This window comes from Malaclemys terrapin, chromosome 7, assembly GCF_027887155.1.
Source record: "Malaclemys terrapin pileata isolate rMalTer1 chromosome 7, rMalTer1.hap1, whole genome shotgun sequence".
NCBI classification, from domain to species: Eukaryota; Metazoa; Chordata; order Testudines; family Emydidae; genus Malaclemys; species Malaclemys terrapin.
This window is the reverse complement of record NC_071511.1, coordinates 117,782,954-117,797,329: the sequence shown is the minus strand read 5'-3', so window position 1 is coordinate 117,797,329 and position 14,376 is coordinate 117,782,954. Positions and strand designations below refer to the sequence as shown.

Here is a 14,376-nt window from a genome sequence, read left to right as displayed (position 1 = left end):
TAGTGGCAGCCTGGGGGCAGCATGGGGCTGGCCACTCCTACATATGGAGGGTTCCAGGCAGACTTCTAACTGGGGGGGGCTATCTGCTACATTGCTTTTGTTGAGCGAGCTAGCGCAAGCAAATCTACCCCCGGTTTGTTGTACGGCTGCCACAAAAGCGCCTCCTGACTGCAGTGTTCAAACAGCACCTCGTACAATGGGGCCCTGATCTCCGTTGGGGCCCCAAGATACTATCACAATACAAATTATAATAGTAACAACAATTCTTAGCTGTCAGTTGGTGGCAGGTATTTATCACCTCTGGGACCTCCCACTAGAGGGAGACATGACCATTTCCCGGGAGTGAGATGTGTTGGGCTGTAGAATAGTGTCTTATGGGAAGTGATGGAAGGTCCATTGGTTGACACATTTGAAACCAGATTGAACAAAACACTTGAAAATGTCCAGAAAGGAACATTCTTCCAGTGGGCCAGGAGATGGATGGATAGGTCTTTCCATCAAACTTTTATGTATCTATGATAAAGAGACTAAAATGAATACAGTAGGTACAATCAGTGTTTATTTGCCTCCATTCATCCCAGTGCCAGCAGTACACATATCTATACATACAGTACCGAAAATACATAACTAAAACAAGAACATAAATACCGGACTGGATCAGACCTGAGATCCACCTAGTCCAGTATCCTCTCTCCAGCAGTGGCTAGCACCAGATGCTTCACACAAAAGTGCAAAAAGCCCTGTGGTAGAGAGATGGGATAATCTGCCTCACGCCAGTTTTATCCTAATCCCTAATCAAGTTTGGTTTAAAGCCTGAGGCATCAGGTTCTATCTCCTTTCCAATGCACTTTGTTTGCATTCACTATCCTAATTCTGTCTGTTCTTTGTTAGCTATGTAACAATGCTGTCCCACTTTGAACCCTGCTAAATTCCTGTAAGAGCTGCATCCTTTTCAAGCTACCATTTTAATGTGCTTGCCTTTTCTCTGATTCATTTACTGGGATCATTGCTACTGATGCTATAATATCCTGTTATGGTTCCTCCATTCTTCCTTCCCACTCCCTCCCAGCTGCACCTGTTTGATACACCTTGTCTGACTCTAGGCTCTTTGGGGAGGGATAGCTCAGAGGTTTGAGCATTGGCCTGCTAAACCCAGGGTTGTGAGTTCAATCCTTGAAGGGGCCACTTAGGGATCTGGGGCAAAATCAGTACTTGGTCTTGCTAGTGAAGGCAGGGGGCTGGACTCGATGACCTTTCAGGGTCCCTCCCAGCTCTATGAGTTACATATATCTCCATTTAAAACAAAAAACTTTGTAATCATACACAGCACTACCACAATGAGGCCCATGCCCTGATTGAGGCCTCTAACTGCTACCAGAATTATATAATTAATAATAACAATAGTTAATAATTCATTTGACATTACACATATAATACTTAACTACCGTAAAAAAAATAACATACAAGTTCAGTGTTAACCTATTACATAAACTATGGCAGCACATGAAAGTCAACACCGCTAACGCTAATGCGGTGGGGAAGCCCTGAAGTAATTCTAATAAAATACGTTTCATACTTATTGTCCTCCTTATTCCTTGCTAGAGTATTCAGAGATGATACTGTATGTCCACTATTCTCAAATTCTGCACAGGTTCTCTCTCACTCTGGGCACCATTTGCCTAAATAGGTGTAAGGCATCTAATATAGGTAGTTTAATTTATAAGTAGCTTAAAGCAAGGATTCCTATTAGCTGAAATAAGTGACAAACAGAACCCACCATGATGACCTCTGACATAATCGTATCAGATCAGACTGTATTTACCCTTTTGAGCCTATAGTGCACACTCTCCAGACAAATTGTTCTAGCTAGGTTGGGTTTACATTAGGTGGATGGATTTCCTCACTTAGGCCTGTTCATATCATTAAAACTGCCCATGGGAAGACATTTCAATGAGATGTTCCTGCTTTGAGATATTTCCTAGGCCACAGCAGATCCTGTTGAATGTTTTAGAGATTCACAGAGCATCTTGACTCAAAAAAAAGTTTCACATGGCTTTTTTCCTTCTTTATTTGCTCAGCGTCCCTAACACTAGGTTTCAGCAACTCCCCCCAGCTGCTTTCCTGCCTAAAGCTTTCTGCCTGTCCATGCCAGAAGGGATTAACGTGCTCATGTCATGAAATGTGAAGGTTAGACAGTATTGGCTCTGGGTCTACCCTGCACCTTCACCAAAGGGAGGTTCTTTGGTCTACGTTGGTTATCTATCCCTGTATCAGAGGTCTGGTATCACAACTCTTGTGTAGGATGTCTGAACTGAGCTCCCTTGATAGGTTCATTAATGCCGCTACTGACTATACAGCAGCTATGATTTTGTACCAAGGTGAGTCTCACACCCATGTGTTCCCAGGAGCTGAGTGCGTCACAGAATTCCCACAGTCCCAGCCAGTTGTGGAACCAAGCGTCTAAGTGCCATTCCGCCCAGCTGATATTACACCGATTTAGCCCACGCAACCAGCTGCATGTCGTCATAACACAAGCTACAAAGTTTGGATCCTGATCCCAATTTGGATCTGTCGTTCCCCAAAATTCAGAAGTGATTTGGCATACAGATCCTTAGGAGGTTTCAGCCAAGGTAGTCCCTATCCCAAAGGGGGCAACTCAACCAGTCTGGAACAGTGTGTACAGGCTGCAACGGCAACCCAGCTGCTATTCCCAGGGAATCAAGGAGTGTTCTGACCTACAAGGGAAAGACCTGTAACATTATTTAATGGGGCCTGTAATGCAGAGAAGTGAAAGTGCACTTAACTTTCATTTTGCTCATCTCCCTACTGCACATGGTTGTTAATTTCCCCATTTAATTGGTGTTTATGTTACTAGTATCTGAGGGTTCATTCTGGAATGTGGCTGGTGGTGAGAGATTTTAGCCCATGTTGTTCACAACAATCTATTTCGCTTTTACGAGAGATCACCTTCCAAGACGAGAAAAGACTGGGGTCTGCTGTGGTGGGTGGGGCAGGAAGACATTTGTCTTGAGCTCTAGTTCTGAAGGTCTCTGCCTTCAGCAGTGCAATGTTTGAACTACGATATTAGTCTTCCATTCCTTCCATGTTCCAGTCAAATGGCCTCCGTTTATATTGTGTTCAACATCCCCAGCAACGAGTTCCTCCTACTGCAACGAGAAGATGATGGTCATCCAAAGTGTCAAGAACCATGGGGAGAAGTAGCACAATACCATTCAATTTTCAGTGCAGAGGAGATGAGGACTTCTTTTATATGGGTGACTAACGGTCAGGCCTGATCCAGCATGGAACCCTGCTGCTGACTCCGTTTCCCCTTCTTGGGTTTCTCAAAAACTGCACCCAGTGAGGCTAATAATACCCCTTCTTGGGGTCTGGGTTTATTAAGACATCACCACAATTATAAAAAAGCAACATGGATAATAGCAGCTAAAACAAGTCTTTATCCTGTCTCCCCGCTCCAGTTTCTTAAGCCCCTCACTGGGCTTCTTTCCAAAAACCCAGCCCCTCCTGCCTAGTGTTTCCTCAAGCCTCTTCCTTTGACAGCTGTTACATCTCTTGAGGTTTCTGCTCCTGCTGCTAACTGCAAGTTGTTTCAGCCAGGCCTTTTCCTCTCGCTGATGAGGGAAGCCCTTTTCCTTGGTCTCTCTCCCCAGATCCCTGCAGGCCTCTCTCCCCAGATCCCCTTATATCAGAGGTTCGGACCTCAGCTCTCTCTCTCTCTCAGCTCCCCGCATCCCTTTGAGCAGGGCACCTCTTCTAGGTCCCCTCTGGGTTTGTCTGGAGAGCCTTCTCCCAGGTCTGTCCTAGCTCCTGATCTACCTCTCTCTGAGGGAAAAGGCTCTCTCTTATAGGAAGCCCTGCCAACGGGCTACCATCACATGATGCCTGGTCACCTGACCCAACCATTGTCTGAAGCCCAAACTCATCACCAGGGTCCTGATGACAAGGCACAGGTGGGGCTGAGTCCAAATCTCTTAGCGGGCCAGCCCATCTTGTGACAGTGATTTTCTTCCAGAAGGATCCCAAAATGTTTTACAAATGGATTCAAAAACTGTAGCTCCAATTCTGCAGTCCGGGTGTGGAAGTTTTGCTCATTGAAGTTAAGAAAGGTTTGGCCACTTCAGGACTGGACTCTTAACACGTTGTAAGAATTATTTCAACTCAGTCTGCCCTTGGTTGGAATGTGGCATAACACTGCATAGCCACCTAGCCTAGGAATTTAGGGTGGTCCTAATTCTTCATTCCCTGAGCTGTCCTCAGCCATCATGGAGATTAACAGCTGCAATGGCTCCCTCATTTCCAGGCTGCCTGTGCTTGGTATAATGGGCCTTACACCAGAAGAGGATTGGGTGTAGCAGAGCTCTGCTTTGCTATGCCTCTTCCTCGCCCCATCTCACCCACATTCTCTCATTCCCCTTACTCTGGATGGGAGGGGAAGGCTGGTGTACACCAGTAGAGAATTATCCTGAACACGGTGGATTCTCCACTGGCATTCTCTAGTTTTGTGGTCACTTGCAGCCATAGGTGCCGCACAAAAAGGCTTTTGCAGACCAGAAAATCTGGCCTTTTGGGTTTTACTTTTCAACCAAAAGGCAAAAATATCTTGGGGGGAAAAAATGCCAATCTCCAAATTCTTGATGTGCCACAGCACAGCGGTGCAAATGTTTCCTGATCTTTTTGCTTCCTAATTATATAAAGCTTTCGAAATGCATAACAAACTTTCTGTTTCCAGGATGTTTTTGGTGGGCTATGCATATTAATGCATCATCAACTTACAAGTGGTGAAGATGTTTCGCTCACCTCTTAAAGATTACACTGAATAGCATTGCAACAGACTCTCTGTCTTGTCTTCTAATCAACTAGTAAGGGAACATAAATAGGAAGATATAGAACTGCATCTGCTTTGAAAGGGCATCTCCTGGGGGTAGATATAGGATTTGCCAAGGTTTTAATGCAACAAGCCAAATAATCCTCATAGGGGAAAGACTGTGGGCCAAATGAATTACTCATATAGACCTTACTTATGTCATCAGTTTATGACAGAATTGAAATTTACCCAGTGAATATGCTATAACGTGGTGCAAAGACCAGTTTAATTCCCTCTATTTCTTATGTACCAAAGGTCATATCCTCCCATTGATTTTTAAGGAGAACTTCCCATTGGCTTTAATGGAGATTTCTTCATGTGCATCTGTGACAACTGCCATTTTGGTCATGATCAGGGATTGAGCCAGGGAGCTCCAAAACCTTTACATCTTGAGTTTAAGTACTGGCTTATAATTGGGAGCTTTAAGAGACTCAGATGCTGTGTGGATTGGCCACACTAATACACTAATACACACTAAACACTTGGTTACACTTCTATGCCAGCATAGATCCCAGGTGGATTGAGTTTCAAGTGAGTCTAGGAGTTAATGGGCAAGGAATAACCGACTGTTTTCAGATTTAACAAGCAAAACAGTGTGGCTTGAAAATGTTATTGTAAGCGATAATCCCATCTCATAGCCCAGGAATTGTTATTCACAGTCCTCATGAACCACGACGCCATTACACCGCCGTGCCTCTGTTGAACTCAGACTGTCATGCCGGAATGAGAATATTTGGATAACACACAATAGGGTCAGATCCTGAACAGCGTAATTCCACTATGGAGCAACACTGATATAAACCACCCGAGGAGTCAAGTTAATGACTCCCAAATCTCCTATATTTCATTAAGGATATGTCTACACTGCATGTTTCCCAGCACAAGCAGACAGACAAACACTTGCTTTGCTCAAGATAGCATGCTAAAACTAGCATGTGTGGACAGTATAGCACGGGCTAGCCACCCGACCATGGACCTAGGAGATCAGGTGGGCTTGTACTCTGGTGTCTAGCCCGTGACGTGCTGGTATTCTTAGCTTGCTAGCTCAAGCAGAACTAGTGCATGCCTGTCTACCTGGACTGGAAGGTACGCTCCCAGCTGCAGCACAAACATACCTCCTAAGAGGCAATGCCACGCAAGTAGCTTCAATTGACCCACATGTTAGATCACTCCTCCAGTCCTTGAACTGTATAACTGCATTATCAGCATACGGATTTAACACCCTTCCCTACAGAAACCTTATCACTGTCTTACCTGCAAAGTTTCCTTCAAACGGCCTCACCATTTGTCACTGAACTCTGGGAGAGCCAAGTGAAGGTCAGCTTTTCCTTTTAACCAAAACGTTCTTTGTTCTCCTTTTCCCTGATAACAGAAAGAAGTGAAAGTGGAGTTGTACAAAGAAATCAGGGGCGGGGGGGGGGGGGGTGGAGGGGGACCCACATTGATTTTAAGTAGAGTTGGCCAAAACTAGGAATGTCTGGATTGTGGGATAATTTGGTATTTCAGAATTTGGTTTTGTTCCAAATTGTTCAAAGTTTCCCCCAAACTGGAAATCTTGGGGAAAGGAGACATCGTCATGTGGCGTTTTCAAAATGAAATGGGCTCCCTGGAACCATGGCCACCCCTAGATGTGCTGTCACCCAGGACGGAAGACATTTTCGGTGTCTCCCATACTCAAAAGGTGCAATTAAAAAGAAACCCAAAACCAAAACAAAAATCAAACTAACTCCCTCCCTGCCTCCAGGGATTTGGCACCTCCAAGTGCAATGATCCGGTGCCCCACAATGTCAGTGCTCAGGGCAGACGTCCTGACTTCCCACCTCTAAGACCAGCCCTGCCTGAAACCATGGCTGATACTGACTGAAATTCCTACTGTGCTCATGAAATTGACACGCATGATGATTTCAGTCAGCAGCTGCCTGGACTCCCAGTGTCTGTAGCTGCGGGGCAACCCCACCACAGGAACTGCTTTGGGGCAGGAGACCCCAGGCCTTCCAGACTCCCTGACCAGCTGGGTCCTAGGGTTGCCCACTTGGAAGCCCAGGGTCCCTGGCCCCAGCCAGGGACCGTGGAACTCAAACCATTTTTGTCAAACATTTCAGGTTTGAGAAATGGGTATTTTCCAATGAAACTGTTCCATTGGAAAACTTCTGGCAAGCTCTAACTGTAAGGTCTTTGGAGCAGGAAGCATCTCTTGGTTATACCTTGGTACAGTGGCTAGCATGATGAGGCCACGGTCCCTTACTGGGGCCTCAAGGCACTCCAGCAACATAAGCAATAAAGAATAGTAATATCAACAGAGCATGACAAGGTAGAAACCATGCACAGGATCTAAGAATGTGAGATGCTGAAAGGGCTGTGAAAGCACAAAGACTTCACATCACTGAGTCCTGTTTTTCTGGATTGCTTCATTCTAGTTTGCAAAGCACTGTCCTATGTTAGGCAGATGGTTATCATATACAAAATGATGGTGTCTGATTTAAGTCACACCATAGTACTGAACACCTCTACATGTTTGTTGTTTTGTTTTTACACTGATGCATTAACATCAGCTCATATCCAGGAAAGCATATGTTCTGCATACATTGTACATCCTTGAAAATTCCTTCATATGCTGTCGAATATATTAGATCTACCTATTTGGCATGATAGGCTCCCATTCTGCACTCTCAATGTTCATACCTTTACTGTTATGGTCCCTCTTTCTTGCAAGTCATACCCGCCGATGGATTGCAAGGCATTAGCAGTGGTTGTGGAGACATGGATTCGGAGAGCTACAGCAAAATAAATCTATTTACTTATTTTGTAAATGTATATGACTGGCTGGCTGGGGAGGATTAACTCGTTAAAGGGGCGGGATCAATCTCTTTAGAACCTAATGTTTAGCTTCCTAAAAGTTGTGTTTCATTTTTGGCCCGAATCTTTCCTCCTGTTCAGAAGGGTTTGTAATTAAAATTTAGGCTTTAGTCTGACTCCATTTAAAATGAAGTCACTTGTCAGAAACGGTTTCCAGGGCAAAAGCACGGTATTTATTATATAAACCTCAAACTTTCTCTTTTCATATTTAGTATTGTAACATCCATGGCTATCTAGGTCCTTGCAGTTGTCACTACGCTGCACAATACGGTCATTCAGAGCTTCATGGCATCAGCGGGAAAGAAATGAGCAAGCAAAGACCTCTCCATGTAGCACAGTGGTTCCCAAACGGGGGTTCGTGAACCCCTGGGGGTTCACAAAATGTTACGGGGGTTCTCGGGAAAAAATTCCCTAATGGCGGACAGAACTGTCCATAGGGACCCCGGGCAGCACGGGCCAGCAGCCCGGAACTTTGGGGACTTCCAAGAGCTAAGCAGATCAAAGCAAGCGTATCTATCACGCCGAGGAGATTTAAACTTCAAGACTCCTTTTACGAAATAGAAAGGGAGGTGTATATTTTTTGCTGCTTTTAAAATTAAATAGGCTGCTACTGTTGTTTTTAAATTATTATGAAGAACAAGTTTAAGCTTTGTTCTAACGTGCATTGTTTGCCTGGACTGCTCAAGACCTGAATGCTTGTGTAGGAGGAACTCTGAGTTGGCTTCTTAAATACCTTCATGCTGTTTTACATCTGATACTCCTTGATGAAACATAGGAGCCAGAGGCTCCTATAGGGGGGCAATGAGGGTCACGTGCCGCCCCCACGACAGTGTGCCTCCCTGTGGGTCCCTGCCCTTTTTTTCCAGTGGCCCCCGTGGACCCCCCCACTTTTCTGGCAGTGCCCCCCCAGGCCCTGGGGTGCATGGGGGCTTTGCCCCCGCACCTCTTTTTTCTACTGGCACCTCTGATAGGAGTCTTGTCTTATAACAGGCTTAATCAAAAGTGATACAAGGTACAGAAGTGAGATCTTGGAAGAGTGTTGCTGTTTTCAGAATGTAATAAAAATACTGTAATGATAAATAATAATTAATAAATAGTGTGTAATAAGCATGTCATAAAAACAAATTTCATATGTCCAAGATCAATGCTTTTATAATTTACGCTGAGGTAAGGGAGAAAATCCATGGAAATATTCATTTTTAGGAGGGGGTTCACGAGACTTGACATTTTAGTGAAAGGGGTTCGCGGGTTGTTAAAGTTTGGGAACCACTGATGTAGCAGTATAGGCTCTATGATGCACAGTCGTGTGTGTCTGAGGGCAGTAACAAACATACAAAACACCATGTTCATTTTAAGTTCTTCAAAGATTGAACATCCCAGCTGGTTGTGAAATATGAAACATTGCCACTGTGGATAGCAGTGGACAGAGCAATGAACTGGGTCTCAGGAGACCTGGGTTCTATTCCTGGCTCTGGCACAGGCCAGTTGGGTGAGCTTGGGCAAGTCACTTCACCTCCATCCCTCACTTTCCCCCACAGTAAAATAAGGAGCATGATTCTGACCTCCTTTGTAAAGTGCTCTGAGATCTGCTGATGAAAAGCACCATGTAAGAACTAGTTGTTATTATCCGACAACAATGATCTCAGATGTAAGAAACCCTCAGGGTTCATCAAACTGGGTTATCAGAGCATTGCATGGCAAAGGTTTGACACAAAAAATGTCAATTAACAACGGGTTAAGTGTAACACTGCCTCTATTTGTGGTTTAAAAAAATTCCATGCAGGATGACTGCAAACTCGTCGTAAATGGTACCTACGCAAACTGGTACTTTCCATCCTTGAGGCTGTATTAACAGTGTCTCCAAACAGGCAGTACCGTGGCATTGTGATTCCCACCACTCCTGCAACAACAGGTCCTAAAGTACAAAACAAAGCACAAACCATGAAGCTATCAAGACAGCAAGTGTTATGCAAAGCAATTTTGCCCCGCACTAGGACTCCTAACTAGGCACTGGAGAAGCAGTTTAAATGAAAGAGTGTCTTAGTCTCCTTTCTGGAGCCCAAGCATGGGAATGTGCAACTCCTAAATTCTAATCCCAGCTTTGATGCCAACTTCCATTCTTGATTTGCGCAACTCATGGCTTATTGTCTCAGTTTCCGCAACTGCGAACATGGCAACAATCCCTAGCTAATCTGACAGGTTTCAGAGTAGCAGCCGTGTTAGTCTGTATCTGCAAAAAGAACAGGAGTACTTGTGGCACCTTAGAGACTAACAAATTTATTAGAGCATAAGCTTTCGTGGACTACAGCCCACTTCTTCGGATGCATACAGAGTGGAATAAATATTGAGGAGATATATATATATACACACACATACAGAGAGCATAAACAGGTGGGAGTTGTCTTACCAATTCTGAGAGACCAATTAAGTAAGAGAAAAAAAACTTTTGAAGTGATAATCAAGATAGCCCAGTACAGACAGTTTGATAAGAAAAGTCCCAGTTTTATTAATCTCTCCTCATATGGAAGCCGTTCCATACCCCTAATCATTTTTGTTGCCCTTTTCTGAACCTTTTCTAATTCCAATATATCTTTTTTTGAGATAGGGCAACCACATCTGCATGCAGTATTCAAGATGTGGGCGTATCATGGATTTATATAGAGGCAATATGATATTTTCTGTCTTATTATCCATCCCTTTCTTAATTATTCCCAGCATTCTGTTCGCTTTTTTGACTGCCGCTGCACATTGAGTGGATGTTTTCAGAGAACTCTCCACAATGACTCCAAGATCTTTCTTGAGTGGTAACAGCTAATTTAGACCTCATCATTTTATATGTATAGTTGGGATTATGCTTTCCTGTCATACTAAAGGAGACAAGTGGTCAATCTACAACAACAGCCTGACTTCAACAGTACCAGATGCTTCAGAGTAAGTCTCAAAACGTTCTATAGCAGCAAGCAGTTGTGTAATAACCTGCCCATAAGGGAGATTTCTTCCTGACCTCTGTCAATTTGAGAACCTAGGCCTCCAACATCCCAGCCCTACATACACTGGGCCAAAAAGTTATAGGGGACGTGGCCTTCTCTTCCATTTTTGCAGATGAAACTATTTGGCAAATTTGTGTCAAATTTTTGAATAAGTTTCATGTTGTCTGAAACTGCATTTTTCAGCAAATAAACTATTCATCTGAAAAATTTTGCCCAGCTGTAGAAATTACAGCTCCAATGGTAGGTTATAGTTCTAGGCCAGTATTTGTGAGATGACCTTGGATACATGCATTATCTTTTCAGGAAGAGTCCTACCACTGAAATGTACATCTAAATGATCTTGCTGGTATATGCTGCATTGAGTTTCCCCACAAACTCTTCTGTTAGCATAGACTCCAAGCTGTGCCAGCATTGCTTGGATAGGAAATGGAAAGCACCAGTTAAGAATGGAGGTGTCATTCTTTAGATGAGTACTAAAGCAGAAGCCCAACGTTACTATAATCATTGTAAAATGTTTGCATAGCACTGTACATTTACACGGTGATTTACAAACACAGGAAAGTGCACTCACTGTTAGTGCTTCTGAATGTCTTATATTAATGTTCTACACCTCGATAGAACCTTTCAACCACGGATCTCAGAGCACTTAAAAATAGGAACTAATTAATCTCCCCAGCAATCTGTAAGGACACTGAATGTTAATATTGCCAGCCTCCTGATGGGGAAACTGAGGTACAGAGCAGTTATGTAAGTAGTCAACGTCAGACAGCAAGTCATGGCTGAGGTATGAAGAGAATCCAGAATTCCTAACTCCCTGTCTCATGCTGTAACTGCTCAATATGCGCTACAATGAATTAAGGATGAACCCCATACCCAAGGTTAAAACAAACATTTGGCCACCAGTTCTTTACTCAGGCAAAACTCCAAATTAAGGTTGAGGGGAATTTTGGCTGAATTAGGAATGGAGGATAAGCCCCCTTAAAAAATGCTCTCCTGTCTCATCTTAACCTGACGCTTGATTCATCCTGAGGTGAATTACGAATTGATGCAAACATGTGAATTATGTATTTGTGGCTCAACTTATATGGACCGAGAACAAATCTCAGTATCGGAAGCAGGTGAGACTCGCGCTACTTACCTGTGTTAATGCCAATCCGCAGCTTCAGCTTCTCTTCGGGCATGTGCTCTATCTTGAAAGGGATCATTGCACTGAGGAAGTGCAAAGACATTGTAGCAATTTCCTCAACGTGCTTCATTCCATTGCGGATGGGAAGGCCACTGGCAACCATGTAGGCATCTCCGATGGTTTCAACCTGTAGCAAGGAAAACCAAGCACTTAGGCAGCACGTTACGTGTCTGGAGCACAGGGCAAATAGCAGCCCATATTAAAGTTCAGAGGGGCAGCTGTGTTAGTCTGTATCCGCAAAAACAACAAGGAGTCCTTGTGGCACCTTAGAGACTAACACATTTATTTGAGCATAAGCTTTCGTGGGCTAAAATCCACTTCATCGGATGCATGCAGTGGAAAATACAGTAGGAAGATATATACACACACAGAGGACATGAAAAAATGGGTGTTGCCATACCAACTATAATGAGAGTCATCAATTAAGGTGGGCTATTATCAGCAGGAGAAAAAAAACTTTTGTAGTGATAATCAGGATGGCCCATTTCCAACAGTTGACAAGAAGCTGTGAGTAACAGTGGGGGGAGGGGGAAATTAGCATGGGGAAATAGTTTTTACTTTGTGTAATGACCCATCCACTCCCAGTCTTTATTCAAGCCTAATTTGATGGTTGTCCAGTTTGCAAATTAATTCCAGTTCTGCAGTTTCTCGTTGGAGTCTGGTTTTGAAGTTTTGTTGTTGGAGTATTGCGACTTTGAGGTCTGTAATTGAGTGACCTGGGAGGTTGAAGTGTTCTCCGACTGGTTTTTGAATGTTATAATTCTTGACCTTTGATTTGTGTCCATTTATTCTTTTGCATAGAGACTATCCGGTTTGGCCAATGTACATGGCAGAGGGGCATTGCTGGCACATGATGGCATATATCACATTGGTAGATATGCAGGTGAACGAGCCTCTGATAGTGTGGCTGATGTGATTAGGTGCTATGATGGTGTCCCTGAATAGATATGTAGAGACAGTGCAAACTAGTGGACTAAGCTTAAAACCAGGAGTTAAGATCTTCTACATTCTAGTCATGGTTCTGCCACTGACTGCACTCAACCACCAACAATTGGAACTATATCAGGTCAGTGATATTAATGGGTTTTGGATGTAAGTGACTACAGATTGGGGAGCCTGACTGAGTGCTCTCTCGCTCTCCAGGAAACTTTCCTTGACTTTGATAGAAGTTCTGCAAACACACTGCTTGCAGGACTGGGCCCAGCAATTGTGCTGCCTGAGAACCCGGGGAGCAGCGTGTCTCACCTTGTATACGTCATATGTTTTAATGATGTTATCAAACAGGCTGTACAGGTCATTCAGGAGATTAACCACTTGCAGGGGATTGCTGAGAGAACACAAATTGGTGAACCCAACAATATCTGAGAAGAAGATGGTCACAGAATCAAAACTCTCAGGCTCCACGGATTTCCCAGCGATGAGCTGCTCTCGGATGAAGCTGGGACAGGAGGAGAAAGTGATCATTTCCTCCATGTCTCTCTCTCTCTCTCTCTCCCTCCACCTCAGAATAAATCCATTTGGCCTTAATATCCTGCGTGTTTGGGAAATACACCAAGTGGCCTGTTTAAAGCACTTTTAAGCCTGCCTTAAAAATCCCCAAACCAGATTCAATCTGGATTTACACCAGCTTCCACTTTGGCAAAAGGTCCCCAAATTAAAGCATCTACTGGAGGGAAAGAGGGTGCGACAGAGAAAAGTAGCCACTTGCTAGAGAGGTGTGTGAGGGTGAAGGTCAGTGGAGCACAAGAAGTTGATGGCATTAAATGCGTTTTAAAATGATGCTGGCTAGCCTGAATCCAGGCTATACCTACAAAATATTTGACAAGGAGTAAGGGAGCTGGCACGCTTAGACCACAACTTATGTTGAACAGTTCAGTCTGATTGTTTCCTACTGCTCCTCATGTCTGGTGTACCCGGCTATAGTCCTTTGTCTTAGACTGTCAGCTCTTCGGGGGAATAGTCTTTTTGTTCTAGGTTTGTACAGCATCTAGCACAATGTGCCCCTGGTCCCTGACTGGAGCTTCTAGGCACTATCACAATATAACGAATAATAATAATTCATTGCTTAATTACCATTCATTAGTTAGAGCCCGAGGCTGTACTAGCAGTGTTTAAGTGACAATAGTACTTTGCAAAGCATTCTGAGATACACTGAGTATGAAAGGCTCTGTCTTGCCCCAAATTCTATTGTCGACAAACTTATGAACGTACAAAAGTTGTTTGATTACCTGGGCAACATTGCTGACAAAAGTTTATCTGTCTTTTTCTTCTCTGCCACCAACTGGGCTGTCCTTTCTTCCACCACGTCCTCCAAATGATTGGCATACTTTTCCAGTTTGTTTACCATGTTATCCAAGATGCTGATGTGGCTAATGGAATTGCTCAAACAAATATTGTTTTTAATTTACCTAATAGCACTAAGTACACCTCTACCCCGATATAACGCTGTCCTCAGGAGC

The 14,376-nt window shown here is 43.8% G+C and overlaps 1 protein-coding gene across 1 annotated transcript in view; it reads right to left on the bottom strand.

The window, feature by feature from the left end:
- Positions 1 to 583: 583 nt before the first annotated feature.
- Positions 584 to 14,376, bottom strand: part of LOC128841153 (guanylate cyclase 2G-like) — a 61,519-nt gene continuing 47,726 nt past the window's right edge. The window contains exons 16-22 of the mRNA XM_054035923.1: positions 14,146 to 14,286; positions 13,163 to 13,355; positions 11,870 to 12,044; positions 9,558 to 9,656; positions 7,568 to 7,659; positions 6,140 to 6,247; positions 584 to 3,167 (exon numbers count right to left, since the gene is read on the bottom strand). Of these exons, the coding sequence (XP_053891898.1) occupies positions 6,164 to 6,247; positions 7,568 to 7,659; positions 9,558 to 9,656; positions 11,870 to 12,044; positions 13,163 to 13,355; positions 14,146 to 14,286 (784 nt within the window). The 3' untranslated portion in view covers positions 584 to 3,167; positions 6,140 to 6,163. The remainder of the gene's footprint in view (positions 3,168 to 6,139; positions 6,248 to 7,567; positions 7,660 to 9,557; positions 9,657 to 11,869; positions 12,045 to 13,162; positions 13,356 to 14,145; positions 14,287 to 14,376) is intronic.